The sequence below is a fragment of the Ctenopharyngodon idella genome, chromosome 10, assembly GCF_019924925.1.
Source record: "Ctenopharyngodon idella isolate HZGC_01 chromosome 10, HZGC01, whole genome shotgun sequence".
Classification (NCBI taxonomy): domain Eukaryota; kingdom Metazoa; phylum Chordata; class Actinopteri; order Cypriniformes; family Xenocyprididae; genus Ctenopharyngodon; species Ctenopharyngodon idella.
Genome location: NC_067229.1, coordinates 10,999,975 through 11,018,297, shown reverse-complemented (window position 1 = coordinate 11,018,297; position 18,323 = coordinate 10,999,975). Strand labels below are relative to the sequence as shown.

Genomic DNA, 18,323 nt, shown 5'->3' with positions numbered 1-18,323 from the left:
ACATACAAAAAATAAAAAAAAACTATAATAATATTTTTTTTATTGTTGTTGTTGTTATAAATAAAATTTATATCCCAAATTTTCAATGTGGTGTCAGATTATTGTACAGTGTAGAAATATATAAAAATGTAATGTCGCATTAATGTTTAATTTTAAATATCACTACTGATATTTATAAATCAGAATTACATATGTACTATTACAAATGTCTTTAAAATTTTAAACATACCAATTTTTACATTATTATTGTCATCATCATTTAATCATTGTTGTTAATACAAGTAAAATACTTATCCATAAAAAATTGAACTCAAAAACATAAAACAAAAATATATTGAATATGTATGTAATATATAAATTTTGTATGCATATTATTGAAATATAGTATGATTATTGCATTAATTCTAGTGCTGTCAAATTGATTGATCATGATTAATCACATCTAACATAAAAGTTTGTATATATATATATATATATATATATATGATATATAAACTTTTCTTACTATTTAGTTTACCAGCTGTAATAAGTTACAGTAACAACAGAGCTCCAGCCTGCAGCCAGACATGTCAAAATTTGATGAATGAGAGCCCTCGAAGCACCTCAGCATGTTCCTGAACCAATAAGCACGCTCTTTAGTTCATTAGTTCCACCGAGCCCCCTTTGGGAACCTGCCACAGTCTCACCTCAACCCAATTATTTCCAGACGAAAGAGCTCACACCTGACGTCTGGTCGCAAATTGCTTGTGCGGTCTCTTGCTCCTTCTATTCTAGAACTTTTTCTGACTGCACATCCAACTCTTTCTTTCCTACAGTATCAGCAAACTTCAGAGCACGCACTCTTCTCCTGTTCGGTAGTGGACGTCTTCTCGCAGCTTAACCAGAGCTTCGAGATCATTAAAAAGCTGGAGTGCCCAGACCCACAGATTGTTGGACACTACATGAAGAGATTTGCAAAGGTCACCTGACACTGCTCTTTTTATTTTAATAGTTTCATTATAATTTCATTTACTTTCAAATTGACATAATGTCAGTGAGTAAAACTCAAGTGCTTAGCTGAGCTTTTGGTCGCAAACTTTTGTTAGCATGATTGTAACCTACTACAAACCAAAATCAGTTTCGGCAAAATCATTGTAAAAAATGACAGTTTGTACCTGGTTTAAGAAAAACGGATGATATGAAGCAAATTGTTACATAAGAGTTAACTTAATGCTGGAATACACTACACAACTTTTAAAATGCATGTTTGACTAAAATGCACGTTTGAGCTGTTTTAACTGAAAGCAACTTGCACTGATATATCAGTATATGTCAGTGCCATTGTTTTGTCTCGAGATGCACACCAGTAATGTTTATTTTTCTAAGGCACATTTATTAAAGCTACTTAAAGGGTTAGTTCACCCCAAAATGAAAATTCTGTCATTAATTACTCACTCTCATGTCGTTCCAAACCCGTAAGACTTTAGTTAATCTTCAAAACACAAACGAATCCATATGAATTTGAGGGGTTTAGTGACCAATGAGCTTCCGGAAGAGGTTTGTTCTTGTGCGTTATTCAGGTTCGGTTGAGCTTCTGCTTATGTTCGCTGATCAATGTTTACGTGCGAGTAAAATTAAGCCAAAATTAAATCAGTTCATCATAACAAGCAAACAATTCTCTTCAGAAAATTGGGACTAAACAACTCAATTCATATGGATTAATTTTCTGATCTCTTTATGAACTTTTCGAAGCGTCAAAATGTCAGTTGCAAAGGCAGCCTATGGAAGGAAATCTGACAGCGTTCTGCCATCAAAAAGATCTTCATTTGTGTTCTGAAGGTGAACAAAATTCTTACAGGTTTGGAAAGACATGAGGGTGAGTCATTAATGACAGAATTTTCATTTTGGGGTGAATTAACCCTTCAAATGCTCTAATTGAACTAAGGTCTAATCCTGGCTTAATCTAAGCCCTGTCTGTGAAACCGGCCTAGGCATCATACGCTTGCTGACTTTGGTTACAGAGAAAAACTGGGCATCATACACTAAATGACTGAGGATCACATACTACCAGACTTACCATTAGCTCTAAAATCGACAAACTCACACATAAACATGCGCCTTACTGCTCAGAGATGCATTAAAAATGAAAACAATGCGTTCAAAAAAATGGGCTCAAAATATCAAACATGTTTGAAGCTAAAGAGTCAGAGTCTGTGCCCATCATACCCTGCGTGATTTTCTTTGAACCTCAACTGACCAAAACCTGCAGACAGGCTCTGACTTTTGGCAACTAGCGTCAATTCCTCCAGACTGGGGCAAAAATCTGTGCAACAGTCATGTAGTGAATTCCAGTCTTTAGCAACATTAATATTGACCTTCACAGTTAATCTGTAGAACAGTTCTGCATTGTCATGGGATTTGTTTTAACATGATCTCTTTACCCCACAGACCATCAGCAACGTTCTGCTCTCCTATGCGGACATTATCTCCAGGGATTTCCCCAACCACTGCACTAAGGAGAAAGTGGTAATAGTCTAAAAAGCCCTGTGGAATCAGGTTTATATTTTTTAAATAGTTGTTTAAGTCCAGAATTTAACCCATTTTGTGTTTTCTTTAATTCTAGAATGCAAAGGATGGTGCTGTCAAGGTCTGTAAATCTGACGAGAGTTGAATATGCCATGCAGCTTTTTAAAAAATAATAGAGTCTCTGAACTCTTTTTTTAGTGGGTTGAGGTAGTCTTGTTGAATTTCAGGCCTTTTAACACAGTGTTTTTGCTCCACACAGCCATGCATCCTCATCAACAATATCCAGCAGCTCAGGGTACAGCTTGAGAAGATGTTTGAGGCCATGGGAGGTAAAGATGTAAGTGAACCAAAAATCTGCCAACATTGATTTAGCAAAGCCTAGATTTGCAAAGACTTACAACTTTCTGCAAGCATGGTAAAGTTCTGGTGGTTTTGACCATTGCTTAATGTCCCTTACAGTTGAATGTTGAAGCTAGCGACATTTTGAAAGAACTCCAAGTGAAGCTCAACAATGTTTTGGATGACCTTGCAAGGATCTTTGCTACCAGGTGAGGTACCAAGGGATCAGGAAGAAATTGCTTTTTTGCTCTATTTTTGGAGTAACATCTGTTCTCCACCTCGTTCTCCCACTAGCTTCCAACCAAACATTGAAGAAAATGTCAAGCAGATGGGTGACATACTTAGTCAGGTGAAGGGGACAGGGAACGTGCCAGCAAGTGCTTGCAGCAGCGTAGCACAGGACGCAGACAACGTCCTCCAGCCCATCATGGACTTCCTTGACAGCAAGTAAGATACTAATCTTTAGATTTAGACGTCTTCTTGGAAATTTCACACTTCTACTTCCAATCTTACCTTTTTTCCTGTCAGCCTCACGCTGTTTGCCAAGATCTGCGAGAAGACAGTCTTGAAGCGAGTGCTGAAGGAGCTTTGGAAGCTGGTCATGAACACAATGGAGAAGACAATTGTTCTGCCGCCTTTGACTGACCAAACGGTAATGAGCTGTTTAGAACTTCATTAGGAGCCGATTTTTGAGACATACTACATGTAGAAATCCTTTTTTATAAATGTGAAGATTGTTTACAGCATTGTATATTCTGGTATGGATCATGAAGACTCAGAACGACTGGAAATGTATCTCCTCTTGCCCAACAAAACATATCCCTTTCCCAAATCAAATCACCTTGGACGAAAGACACATCTTTCCACTCTAAAAACGTTGGGAGTGCACCATATCATTCAAGCACCTCTCGAGACTGCTCTCTGGTCCTGTAGTCATACATTTGTACATTTCATGTATATTAATCTTGACTAAAAAGTTTTATTAACTGTATTTCTATATATTTGAATCCTAGTTAATTTTTGCGAGCATTTCTACAGGAACAGAGACAACTTACTGCTTTTAATTTGTCTTGATATAACTGTTATTCTTTTTGTATTTTTGTTTGTATTTGTTTATTTTGACAAAAGAGACCCATATCAGTTCTATCAAAGATTGAACATTTGGACGGGAGGCATCTCCCTATTGGCCTAGTTAACCTGTTGCCAATTACTGTTATGCTAATTGCAAAAGGACAAAAATTTTAGAAAAAATTCACTCAAAATGTCAATTCTGTCAACATTTACTAATTTGTCAATCCAAATTGGTACTTTCTTTCGTCTATAGAAACAAAAGGAGATGTTTGAAGTATGTTCATGCTGTTAATTTTTCTACAATGAAGGTACTTTGCTGTTTCAAAAAGGACATTATAAAAGTGGCCCCTATGACTTAAGCACTTTATTCCAAGTCATACAATGGTTTTGTGTAAAGAATTAATCAAAAAATTTAAGTTTGGTAAACACCAACTTTGAATATGCATCAATTTTAAAGAGGTTTGAGAGCTACAAGTTAGGAAATTTTCAGTAAATTATTCCTTAAATTTCAGTCTCAATTTGCTTCAGAAGTCTTGAAATATAGTGCATAAGTCATATGGGCTACATTTATGTTGCTTTATGTCCATTTTGTAGCTTAACAACCCTTGGTCCTCATCCAATTAAACTGCATGGAAAAGAGCAGCTTGAACATTCGTCAAAATTTCTCCTTTTGTGTTTCATGGATGAAAGAACGTCATACAGGTTTGGAACATGCTGAGAATGAGATTTTTCATTTTCGGCTCAATTATTCCTCCAGACTGGACCGGATTTAGTCCCTCGGGCAAGGACAGACCTTGGGACTTACCATAATATTGTATCAGGCCCGAAGCCGGTCCTGTAGACTGAATGCTAATGCTTATTTTGATTTGATGTGGGGCTCTTTGTAGCTTCACTGACCCTTCTCTCTGGTTATTACATTCTCGCTCTCCCCCCGCTCCACCTCCACAGATGATAGTAAGTACCAGAGCACTTTTGTCTGTGCGTCTGTATGTCCCGCAGTCCGTCCACGCTGGGTGACCCCTTCCCACCACCTCCTTCTGCTCTGTGTGGCTGCCATGTCCTCCCTTCCTCTTGTCCAATGCATCCTCATTCATTTGTCACGTCTTTCTCTCTTTCTCTCGCTGTCTCTCTCTTCTCTTCTTTGTCCATCTCCTCTCCTCTCCCTGGCCACCTCAGTGGTCTGTATACCGAGGTGGCTGCAGCATGGTGCATTTCCTACTTGACTTGGACAAGGCCCTTTTCCGATTCCCACCCCAATGAAACTTCCAATCTGATGTCCGCCCCACGTATGACTGCCAACCCCTTCCTCTACTCATTCTTCTGGAAGCGACACTCTTTCGCTCCCAGTCTGGTGTCCGTGGTAGGTCTGTTATCTGGGTGACGTTAGCCGGTTTCAGGTGGTCCACCCTCCCCGTCTCTGTCACCTGTTTGAAACCTCTCCTCTGTGGGTTGTTGCTTGCATCTGATCTTCACCTCAGCTCCCGAGCCTCTCTTTTTAGTCTCTGCAGACATTATTCTGTCAATCTGTCCTGGTATTTGGTTTTTCGTGTTGTTGTACCAAAATTGGCCCGATCGAATGCCGAGGTCTCATACTGATGTCTGTTCTGGCTTATTGTCAGGCTTGAGAATTTTTTGTATTTAACTCCAGAAAAAAGTATTTTAACAATATAGTCTAGTCATCAGTTGTTTGTAAAAATTGTCATTTTACAGTGCAAATATTGTTTGTTTGTTTGTTTTTTTGCTCTGCCTGTTTCAATCCATTAGCTTCCATATGGAGATGTTTTCATCATTTTCTTTTCAGAATTGCCTTGAAAAGACTTCATAGTTTTCACCTTTGCTTAGTTTAGTTGGTCTCTTGGAATTCAAAGAATACTGTACAGAAATCTGATTTAAATATTAAATGAATGAATATTAACTACTTTGCTTTCCAAAAATGAAATCATCATTTACTCACCCTCACGTTGATACCGAAATTTTTCCCATCTGCCGTAGCTCTCAAATCTCATTTACATTTGCGTATATTCAAATATTTCACATCAAAATTGTGTCGCGTCAGTTTTAACGTCAATGAAGTCTTTTAAATCTCATCCATGTATACCCCCATCCTCTAATAATTATATATTTTTAATTAATTTTATTTTAAATATGTGTTAATTATTATTTGGGAAATATTTAGTTTATATTATCTTACACTATTACATTTGTTTCTACTCACTATAGTACTGTAATGTTAAGGTTTGGAACTGAATTATTTAAATATTTTTTTAATTTTAATTTTTACATTTTTTACAAATGTTTTCTCCAAACCTTTTAAACTTTTCCTTGCAGCGTGAAACATCTTTTAGCAAATAATGACAAATAATAAGCAAATTATGATTACTTTATGGCACTTTTTGGTCATTTTTAGACTTGGCAGCTCCAGTCCCCATTCACTTTAATTGTATGGAAAATTGTGGCATGAACATTCTGTAAAATATCTCCTTTTGAATTTCACAGAAGGAAAAAAAATGAAACGAGTTCGAAATTACATGAGGGTGTATAAATGATGACAATTTAAAATTTTCTGTCTCTATAACAACAATTTTTCATAATTTGTTTCTTCTTGAAGTTTTGTGATTGGCCTGTTAGTCAGTTACTGGATAATGGACACTGTCAGCCTATTAAAGAGCACCAAGATCAATTCTCAAGTTAATTACACTGTCCTCTCTTCACAGGGCAGGGTGAAGCTTGCTTGTCACAGTGATGTAAGAACTGAATCCCCTTTAGCTCAATGTGTCCTGTCTCTCTCTCTCTCTCTCTCTCAGTGTCTTCTTTGTGTGACTTGGGTCCCCCTGTTGAAACAAACCGGTGGAAGCAGTGTTTTTTTTACCCCTTGTTTTCAATGCAGTTGTGGGTTTCCCTATAGACACCATTTATAGCTACCTGTGCCCTTTCGAATCCTCACATAGTTCATTGCAGGTGCTCGGACAGTCCGTGTTAAATAATGCATGCATGACAGTCGCTTTAGACTCTGATGTCTATGCTTGTCTAAACGACTATTTCTTTTTACAATTTCAGAAATACAAACTATTTCTGTTTACTAACTATTTCATTTTCCTAGAAGGACTACATTGTACACATTTGTATAATGTTATAATGGTATAATAAGGTGCACAAGCCTCATTCACTTAGTGATATATCCAAAGATTAGAGTATCGGCCAGTCGTAGATACTAGATATATCACCAGAGTGTTGTTGTCCGGGCTGTGGACCTACTGGTTTTGTAAACCTTTCAACTCTTGTCTCTGTCTTATGTATGTAGCTAGTTTACCGTCTCATGTTGCACAAACAGTTGTGTGTCGATGCGTGGCTGTGTGCAAGCGTGTTTGGGGGTGGCTGGGTGGGGCACGCTGGGATTGTGCGAGTGCGTGTCTGACGTTTAAGACTGTTTCTGACCTCTGTGATGTGGCATTTCTGTCTACAACCTTGTTGATCTCTGTGACCTGACTAATGTCCCCTCTTCTCTTCTATACCTTCTTTCTTTCTCTTTCTCGCTTCTTCCTTTTTTTCTCTTCTTCCTCCAGGGCACTCAACTCATATTCAATGCAGCCAAGGAACTCGGTCAACTTTCCAAGCTTAAGGTATGTGAGTTTGTTACAAAAAAGGTGCAAGGTAGTATGTTTTTATTTATTTATTTATTTTTATTTTTTACAAATTTTTTCGTACTCATTCCATTTTACTCCATTTTCTGAAATGGGTATTTGTAGTGGCCAAAAATGACATTTTAGTAACATTTTGGAAAAATGAAGGCTATAAATATTTATATATTAATATTTATAAATGACAATTATATTTTTTATATTTATAAATTAATATTTAAGTATAAATATTTTTTACAAATTATTTTTTATTTTATCAGTTTATCATTAAATGTTTTAATTCAAATATTTTAAATAAAATGTAATTTGTCTCTTCATTGTCATCGGTAAAATAAAAAAAAACGTTTAATTTTGTATATGCAGTATAACAACCAAATTCATTATTAATAATTGATTCGTTTATTATAAATTTCTCTTAATTTTTGAAAGTATGAACAGTGTGACATAACCCAGGATTATGTTAACTCAGGTTTAAATGAACCTGGATTAACAATTTTAATTGTGAAAAAATCATTGTATTTTGTTCTTTCTAAAATTTTGTCCTTTTTGTAGGAGCACATGGTTCGTGAGGAGGCCAAGGCACTGTCCCCGAAACAGTGTGCAGTGATTGAGTTAGCACTGGATACCATAAAGGTGTGTAAAAAGCTGAATGTTAGTGTAAAAGTAGTCTCTTCCACTGGTTTGTGATAACGACACCATTAGCAATATTGTGCTTCACATAGTGGGTCGCTGAATACAGTGGAAATATGTAGAATATTAAATCTTTTTTAAAATAACTAAAAAACTGTGTTTAATTGCACTATGTACATCATATCCTTTGTATTATTCACTTTACACTCTCAGTCAAGCTTTGGCCCTTTGCCACATTCTGTGGATTGTTTTTGCATCTTGAGATGTAGAGCAGAATATTATATAGACTTTTTTGATGTTAAACAACTTTCTTCTCTCCCAGTTTAATAAGCAGAGAAGCCATATTTTTCTGGGAATCAACATGAAATTAATCAATTGTGTCTTTGTAACGCTGTCAAAACATTGCTCTAGTTTGTTTGAGCATCCCGAAATGCCGGCCACAGCAACATTGTCTCAAGCATTCTCTGTTGTTTTGGGGTTTCTTAGCAATATTTTCATGCTGGAGGTGTGGGACTGAAGAAAACATTCCTTGAGAAAAGTCCAGACCTGCAGTCTCTGCACTATGCCCTGTCCCTCTACACTCAGGCCACGGACAAACTCATCAAGACCTTCGTTCAGTCCCAAAATACACAAGGTAAGGCTCTTCCAGACATCTAACTGGGTCTTTAAATATTATTTACCTATTTCTCGACCTCAGCACAGTTTTTAATGTTTTTAAAAGAAGTTTCGTCTGCTCACCAAGGCTGCATTTATTTAATTAAAAATACAGTAAAAACAGTAATATTGTGAAATATTATTACAATTTAAAATAACTGTTTTCTGTTTGAATATATTTTATAAAGTAATTTATTCCTGTGATCAAAGCTGAATTTTCAGCATCATTACTCCAGTCTTCAGTGTCACATGATCCTTCAGAAATCATTCTAATATGCTGATCTCCTTTTTCTGGATTCTTTGATGAATAGAAAGTTCAAAAGAACAGCATTTATTTGAAATATAATCTTTTGTAACATTATAAATGTCTTTACTGTCACTTTTGATCAATTTATTGCATCATTGCTGAATAAAAGTATTAATTTCTTTAATTTCTTTAAAAAAAAATAAAAATAAAAATTCTTACTGACCCCAAACTTTTGAACGGTAGTGTATAATGTTACAAAAGCTTTGTATTTCAGATAAATGCTGTTCTTTTGAACTTTCTATTCATCAAGGAATCCTGAAAAAAAAAGTACACAACTGTTTTCAACATAGATAATAATCATAAATGTTTCTTGAGCAGCAAATCAGCATATTAGAATGATTTCTGAAGGATCATGTGACACTGAAGACTGGAGTAATGATGCTGAAAATTCAGCTTTGCCATCACAGGAATAAATTACTTTATAAAATATATTCAAACAGAAAACAGTTATTTTAAATTGTAATAATATTTCACAATATTACTGTTTTTACTGTATTTTTAATTAAATAAATGCAGCCTTGGTGAGCAGACGAAACTTCTTTTAAAAACATTAAAAATCTTACCGATTCCAAACTTTTGACTGGTAGTGTATATATATATATATATATATTTAAAATAAAATATTTTGTTAATTTAAAAAAAAAACATTGCAATTTTTTTAAGTGTTTAATCTGGTCTCCGTCTTTCTTTTTCTCCCTCACACACTTTGGGAATCCTGACACACTTTAGGTCGAGACGCCCCTGGCAGAGCCATTTTAATAGATTATCATTTAAAATGTAATTAGAGTAAATGTCACTGCTTCATTTAAGTATTTAAACACATATGAAAGCAATTGTGTGTGCAAATGTGTGTATGTGTGTGTACAAAGTCACAGCAGGTTGAAAATGGACTGTTAAAAGACTGTTAACATTTGCTGAGCTTGTTGGATTGTCTCTTTCTTTCTTTCCATCTCTCAAATCCACATCACTATGTGCTCTCAATTTCTTTCTGTATTTTTCTGCGTCCTCTCCTTCTCTTTCACCAGTTCATGGAGGGAAGGGTGTAAGGTTCACCCATAGTGAAGACGTGTACCCAGAGAAGGGTACGTTCACGTAGGGCCCGGTGCCCTTGACGACGAAGAACTAATCAGTGATCCACCCGAATCAGATCATGCACCTCCCATTCCAACGGGCCAATCGCATGCCCCACGACCACCCATATCTCTTCCCACAGAAAGGGCCTTGCATGTATGAGTACCTGGGAAGAACATGCTGTATGTTCGTATACATTGGTCTGAAATGTATCTTGACGCTACAGCAGCAAAAAAAGCCCAGGATGAAGTGTGTTTTGAATGGCAGTGAATGAGGAATGCACGCATTTCTGCAGTGTGAGAGGCGCATGTGTGCACTGCGGATGACAAGCCGCGAGTGTCAGTGAGTAAGCGAGTGAGAGACCGTGACGAAACGTTATTTTCCAAGCGCTGAACCACGATGTCGAATGTAGATGTGACATTAATTGCGACAGACTCAGATTGTCCGCAGGCAGGGTCTGTTCTGTTGCTCTCCGTGATTTTCCCTCACGACCACGCAACGTGGTTTCCCTGCCTTATTCTCATCCCTTAGGCTCACTATAACAAGACAACCCTCCCTCAGCCAATCCGAGTTCACTCCTGGGGTCAGGTGATGTACTTTCTGTCAGTGTACATCAGTTCAAAAAGGCCGTAAATTGGCATTTAAGGGCCCCCTAAAAAAATCACGTGGCTATATGTGATTATAACTTGAGATATGATTTATGCTTTAAAATCTTAGACGCTGATATGCTCGAGTCAAATTAGTGTTTACTCTAATGAATTATTAGGTTAAATGTGTTTTATTCTCTGAAACAACAGCATTTTTGATATGGGTTAAATAAGTGGAAGAAAGTTTGGGTCATATTTTTATGAAAATATTGCATAATGCAATAAATCTTAATGAAGCTAAAAAAAAATAAAAAATGACTATAATACATTTTTTAAATATATAATATATAGAACATTTTTTATTTTTTAGGTTCATTTATATTTTTCATTATATATTTAAAACAATAAAAATATATACTGCAAATATTTTATTAACGTTTTTTGATTTTGTGGTAAAATATGACCCGGACATTTCTTGACGGGTTTTGTGACATTTACCTAGATGCTGTTTAGTTAGAAGTAGTCATGACTGCTGCATCAACAGCCGTCAGCATCACCGTTAACATGCCACTGTTCAGGTTTTTTCAAATCCCTGCTTGCTCAGACAGTTCCGCTCTGACGAAACTGCATCATCAGCCTGTTTCTCTGACAAGCGCACACATATAACAGACGCCGAAAGCAAGGAATTCATTTTTTAATTATTATTTGATTGCAGCTGACCTAGATTCTGTGGAGAGATGCATAAGTTTTAGATGTTTAAGTCAGATTTAGTTGAATGTGAAAAGTCAAAAGTGTTTTAAAAAGTAAATTAATCAAAAGAACCAGTGTGAAAGATTTATTAAACTCATTGTAACATAGGCCAAAGACCTTGGAAGCTTTCCATGAGTTTGAATGCAGATGTGTGGGAATGGAAGTGGTTTTCCGCATGTACCTGCCTGCATTGAAACCAAGTGAAGGACGATATCACATGTTCTCCTTGTCTTTTCCTTCCTATGAATGACTGGACCAATTGGACTGCTCTCCCCCCTCCCCATCATGAAACACCAGAAATCAAGTGTGACCACACTGCATGTTTGCAGATGGTACACTCATGATAATCTGAACAAACACACTTCTCTTTGTATTGTAAACAATTTGTTGCAAAAGAATCCTGTGAGGCATTACTTTATTTTGGTTGTCTGTGTATTATGAGCTAATTTCATTGATTATTTCCGGTCTTGACAGATTTTTACGTAGACATGAGCTTGTTGGCTTGTTATTTTTGTTAGCTAGCTAGCTGTAAAGAAGCTGTTAGTGCTGTACACAGACACTGGAATAAAGTGTACCCACTTTTTTGCCTGAACAAGCCTCACAAATTCAGATTTAGAGATGTGTTGCAGGGATCGCTTGTTAAATCATTTTCAGAGCTTATTTGCATCTTGCGCAGTACTATGAAAGTTTTAAAAGTCCACAAATCTGTCACCCCAATTAAGTAAAGTCAAATTTGTTCAGCTCAGTCTTTTTGAATAGTGTATATTAGCTCATATGTAAAACAGCAGCTTAATCTTATTAGCTAATTTAAGATTCTGTGGAATAAAAAAAATTCACATTTGAACTCGATCAATACATTAAGCTCTGAATTTGTATTTATTAAGTGCTCCAATATGAAAGAACTACCTGAATTCCTTTTCATATTATTAATGATCTCTCAAGCCAGGTTCAACACCATTACGCTGTTTAAACCTCTTTATCATCCAATAGCTCAAAGCATACATTGCCTCTGTATGACTCCGTGATTACTGAATTCATAAAGCAAGTGATTAGAAGTTCCATTGAGCCATACCGATGCAAATTATCCTGCCAGACCACATATGGAGTCTTGACTTTTCTCATCTTGTCTGCAGGTACTGGTGTTGATGATGCAGTTGGAGAGGTGTCTATCCATGTGGAGATCTTCACTCATCCAAACACCGGAGAGCACAAAGTCACAGTGAAGGGTACATAGTGCTTCTTGATGTTTGCATTCCTCCTCTAAACTTTGGAAAAAGTTGCATCTATTAAGGTGAAACTTTGGAACCCTTTGAAGAACCTCTAGGCACCCATTTGAAGGTGCCTCAGATATCTTGTGTACTCAAGGAGGTGCTCAAAGTCTTTCCTTTACTGTAGGGTTCCTGGAGGAACCAGTGATGACAGTCTTTAGAGTTCTTGCAAGAAATTCTGGGTTCCATTTTTTAGGTTCCTCAGAGAACTGCCCTTTTTTAAAGGTTGTCTAGAGGTTCTCCAAAATGTTCTCCTTCTATGCTAATCTGAGGAACCTCAAATGCTCAAGTAGATTCATTTTCAGTGTAATGGGAAGAATATCTAGGATAAAAATGAAAAAATATGTGAGGATTCCCCAGGTTGCCACACTAGCAGAACCCTCTGGAAAAACTCTAGGAACCCTTGTTTCGAGGCTCAAAACTTTTTCTATATAACGGCATTGCTGGAAGAACCATTGACAGTCTAGAATTCTTGCAGGAACTTCGGGGTTCTGTATTGCAAGTTCTTTAGAGAACTTGCCTATTTCAAAGTATGCCTAGAGGTTCTCCAAGGGTTCTTCTAATATGGCAATCTAAGGAACCCAAAATAGTCCCTCATGTAGCTCTGTTTTTGTAGTGTAATAGCAAGAATGTCAAGGAGAGTCAACACTGTATAAATGATAAGGTGTGTGAGGCACTATTTCGGTTCCTTAGATCACCCACTGGAAAACCTCTAGAAACCCTTGTCACATGCCTCAAAACCTTCACAATCTTTAGAGATCTTGCATGTAAGTATGGCTTCCATCTTTTAAGTTCCTCTGAGAACTTTTTTTCAAAAGGTGCCTAGAGGTTCTCCAGCATCATCAGAAAAAAAATGCAAAAATGGAACCTTTAGGGGCATAACAACTTGTCAGTGCGGCAGTACCCTTAAAAGGAACAACTATGTACCTTATCTACCCATTAAAGGTGCGTATTAGTACTTTAGAGTCATAATATGTACCTTTAAGGAAAAACTAAGAACATTTTAGGGGTAAATAAGATACAACGGTGTCCCTATAAGTTAGGGGTGTCCAAACCTGCTCCTGGAGGGACGCTGTCCTGCAGAGTTTGGCTGGGTCCGAAATCACCCCCATACCCTTAAATAGGGTACTATTTGAGGGAACAGCCATTTGTAGTGGTGTCCTAAACCATAATGAATGTTATCAAGTGCACTCATTCAGTCCCACAACCAATGTACGCTCAATGGCTAGAGAATACCCATAATCCACTGTTAGAGTCAGAATGAATTCCCACGTAGCGCCAGAAGATGGCGCCCGCAGCTGAATCATCCATCCATTTTCCAAACCACGCTGGTCCAATGTGGTTACAGCATAATATCATATAGGTATAAATTCTTTTTCAATTGATTATTAATTTGTTTAATTAAGGTTTATTCATAGTTTCCATGACAGAGTTTAAGATGAATCTTTTCATCTTACTACTGGAGCTCCAGTTTCAAAAGTGGCAGCCCTTCTGGCACATTCAGTAGCCAAATTCACTCACTCATTTTCATTCACTCCTTCAAGTGGACTATTAGTGGAGCAATGTAGGAAATAGTGAATGAGGGTATAAGGGGCAATTTTGGACACAGCCTTTAGCGCCAACCGTAATTAAACACACCTGAACCAGCTAATCAAGCTCTTACTAGGCATACTAGAAACTTCCAGGCAGATGTGTTGAGGCAAGTTGGAGCCAAACTCTGCAGGACAGTGGCCCTCCAGGAGCAGGTTTGGACACCCCTACTTTAAGGGTACTGCCCCAGTGACAAGCTGTTTTAGCCCTATAGGTAAAAGTTTTTGTGCATTTTACCTGAGACTGAAGAGTTCCTCTAGTGTGGTGGTTTAAGGAACCCCAAATTGTCCCTCAAGTATCTTCATTTTTGCAGTATAATAGGACACATGTAAAGGGAAGTCTAAGAAATTTGAACAAGTCAGTGTATTTTATTTTTAGTGGTGGCTGCGAATGACCTACGTTGGCAGACTTCTGGAATTTTCCGGCCCTTTGTGGAGGTCTACATCATTGGCCCTCATCTCAGCGATAAGAAGAGAAAGTACGCCACCAAGTCCAAGAACAACAGCTGGGCTCCAAAATACAACGAGACCTTTACATTGTGAGTGGCATGCACTTTTTTCTTTCGCTTGCATTTCAGTTTCTTCATACTGCCATGCCATCTATGTTACAGTTCCTGAATAAAATGTAATCCTGGTGTCGTTGCTTCTTTCTCAAAGCACGTTGAGTAACGAAGTGGGTCCAGAGTGCTACGAGCTGCAGGTGTGCGTGAAAGACTACTGCTTTGCACGAGAGGACCGCACCGTTGGCATGGCGGTACTGCAGCTGAAGGACGTAGCACCGCGGGGTAGCGTAGCATGCTGGCTACCGCTAGGTAAACGCATCCACATGGACGAAACCGGCCTGACCGTACTGAGAATCCTGTCCCAGCGCAACAACGACGACGTCGCAAAAGAATTTGTCAAACTCAAATCCGACCAGCGATCTGCTGAGGAGGGGCGGAGCTAAGACCAGGAAGTATCTAGCCAGGCATGGTAACTTCGGCAAAAACACTGCCCCCTAATGCTCAGATGTTGCACTAGCGCATAGAAAAAATACACAAGACATATTTATCTAGGTTCTTCACTTTAATGACCAACCGTTTACGTGACAAAGCAGTTATATATTTGTACTTAGTGCACTGCCATTAGACCTGCCAGGAAGGGCTTGTTTAGCAAGCACAATTTGGCACATGAAACAGACACAGGATATTGTATCTCTTAAATACTTGATGTTTGTGATGTCCTTGATTTTTATAATGCATATTCCAAGACAAAAACCTGCCAAAAGGTACTTAAATACAGCACATTTATCTATTTATTCTGCAAAACATTACATATAATTATCAGTGCACACGTCTCAAAATATAAATCCAGAAAATATTATTATATTTCTAATAATAATGATAATAATAACAAAATATTATATTAAAGTACTTATATTAAAAAGATTTTATTTATATTTAGATCTTTTGTTTTCAAATGCATCTGTGAAATATAACCAGATTAAGGCATGTAAACATGACATCCATTTTTTTCTTCCATATCAAGAAATCTGTAATGAATCTGTAACGAAACCCTCTTTAGTGAGGCCTTTTGTCAATCATTCCTGCACCCTTCAAAAGGTGTCTTAATGTCAGGGTATTGTTTCTCCACTATGTACCACCATTTCACCCCCTAACCTCCTTATTAAGGACCAAAACCCACTATGGGTCAGACTTTAATGTTATGCAAATGTTTAGAAGCACAAGAAAATTGCGAAAAAATAGACCTACAACCAAATACACCTCTGAAAGCAGAGTGGTTGCTTTTTCCTGTAGTATGAAAATGTCTTTGGTGTGGGATGAAATTATTTTTTCGGAGGCATCACTTGCAGGAAATCCTATGAATTATACTTATTGTAAAGACTATGAGATACTAACACTTTGCTTTTACTAAAGTTGCTTCGCACATTAAGATTTAATCACAAGTCCACCTCTGTCCTGTCTTTGTGTATCTAATATGTTTTCAAGTACGAGTGCCTGTGCAGTTTATCAAGTGTTTGTCGGCATGATAAGGTACTACAGTTTATACGATGTATATGTGCAAGTCTGGATTGACAAACACTGCTTATATTAGACACCAGAGCTGCCTGTTTCAGTGAAGCAGACCCACCCTTCACTTTATAACATCCCAGTTAAATGTCATACCACTCCAGATAATTTCATTCAAAATGGGGCTTTTTCCCCCTCTACATTTCCACTAAAGCAATCTCTGGTTTCACACCTCAAAAGAATCACAGCCACTGAGAATCACTCCTATAGAGTTGCCATAGTAACCGCTGATGAATCCTGCCATTTTACTGCCAAACCATCCACCATATTAGAAAAGCACATGAGAGATGCTTTATAATGTGGGTTAAACACTATATTCATTCCTTCCTGCTGTATTGTGCTAAACCATAAATGACACAAATGAACCGCGCTAGTGATCGACTTAGGAAAATCTGAGATGAAATTATCTAGAGTCGCTTAGTGAATTTAGCCATTAAGCATCTTGCGCTACAGCTATTTTTTTTATGTTCCCCTATATTATTTCTCTAAAAACAGTCTATGCATCAGTCAGAATCATCAGTGGTCAACAGCCTTGGATTGTTTACATCGCGAATGGTCGGCACAAACCGCAGCTGCAAACTTCGCTGGTTTCGTTTTACATACTGAATCCTTTAGTGTTCATCGTTGTAATATTGAACAGTGGGGTTCTATCACAGGAAATGGCATTAATGAATGTTGAAATGACTGCAGACTGGAAAATAGAATCTGTAGCAAGAAAGTACTTTAAATTTGGATGATAGGATTTCTAATGTTAAAGCTGTGTGTTGCTGTCTGTGAATAATAATATTACAGGATAGAGTTGTGAGTGAGCATGTAGTACGAGACAAAGCACACACAGACACAAGTGCACACTGCGCCCAATAACTCCACATGCACCCAAACAGCGACTCTTTGCCTGTATATAAGAAGCAGTGCATGTTGGGAAAGATTCTTCTTGTGCCAGCATGTATCTTTGATGTGATATTCAACTGTTGTATTTATTTCTCTTATTATTTATTTATTTTATTTTTGGCATTTATTTTGATATTTGGGTATTATTTTCTATTTTTGAAAGGCTTGTGAATATATAAATATGTATTACTGATGTGTAGTGGTACGGAGTACTAGCATGAGAGATTTTTTTATACAAAGATGTTTCTAATTTTTGTTTTTCTAAATATGATCGTTCTTATCGGGGATGGAGGTAAAACATGCCAGCCTTGGTTGGTTTCTACTTCCAATAAATGGTTAAAAAATACATTGTGCAAAAGTCTTTTTGTTTTTGTTATCTATCATTCTCGTCGAAATCGGCCTGAATGAAGACAATGATGCCGTTAATGGGAAGACTAATTAAAAAGTAAGTAAGCAACTGTCATTTAGATATCACCGCTTTATGTCATGTCAAAATCAAACTTGAAATGGCCTGAAAACATGATGACTGCGGAGGTTTTTAGTGAACAATCAGCTTGGTGAAATTAAAGGTACATTTTCGTGTCTGTGACCACTGACCAGTGTGTACAAGCTTGATGACTGCTGAAAATAAATTGACTATTAAAAAGAAAAGCTGAACATTAGTTCACAAATAATATATATTATTATTATGGAATAAAGGTAAAAATGCATAAAAACACTAACTTGATGAAATTTATATTCTTAATTACATTACATTCTTATATTACATTACATAGTGCAAAAATAAAAAAATAGAATTGTATTTGGTCTCTCTTTTTTATGTAATGTTTATTTAACCAAGAAAATTGTGTAACAGGGATTGAGGACTTTGCCTCCAAATTTTAAAACACCGCCGCACACCACTCACGCGCGCGTGCGTGTGTGTGTGTGTGATTATGATTATAAAAAGATTAA

General features: G+C 37.1%; 1 protein-coding gene across 8 annotated transcripts in view; it reads left to right on the top strand.

Annotated features, from left to right (window-relative positions):
- The window catches only part of unc13a (unc-13 homolog A (C. elegans)), a 45,985-nt gene extending 28,270 nt beyond the window's left edge, over positions 1–17,715 (top strand). For 2 of the 8 annotated variants that reach the window (XM_051909892.1, XM_051909896.1), the window contains 15 exons: positions 816–959; positions 2,428–2,505; positions 2,603–2,626; positions 2,765–2,842; positions 2,965–3,053; positions 3,139–3,291; positions 3,373–3,496; positions 6,630–6,659; positions 7,479–7,535; positions 8,106–8,186; positions 8,670–8,817; positions 10,170–10,226; positions 12,686–12,778; positions 14,789–14,948; positions 15,067–17,715. In XM_051909892.1, the coding sequence (XP_051765852.1) occupies positions 816–959; positions 2,428–2,505; positions 2,603–2,626; positions 2,765–2,842; positions 2,965–3,053; positions 3,139–3,291; positions 3,373–3,496; positions 6,630–6,659; positions 7,479–7,535; positions 8,106–8,186; positions 8,670–8,817; positions 10,170–10,226; positions 12,686–12,778; positions 14,789–14,948; positions 15,067–15,355 (1,605 nt within the window). In that variant the 3' untranslated portion in view covers positions 15,356–17,715. The remainder of the gene's footprint in view (positions 1–815; positions 960–2,427; positions 2,506–2,602; positions 2,627–2,764; positions 2,843–2,964; positions 3,054–3,138; positions 3,292–3,372; positions 3,497–6,629; positions 6,660–7,478; positions 7,536–8,105; positions 8,187–8,669; positions 8,818–10,169; positions 10,227–12,685; positions 12,779–14,788; positions 14,949–15,066) is intronic. The other 6 variants (XM_051909893.1, XM_051909899.1, XM_051909897.1 and 3 more) reach the window with 3 other exon arrangements.
- The last annotated feature ends 608 nt before the right edge of the window (positions 17,716–18,323 follow it).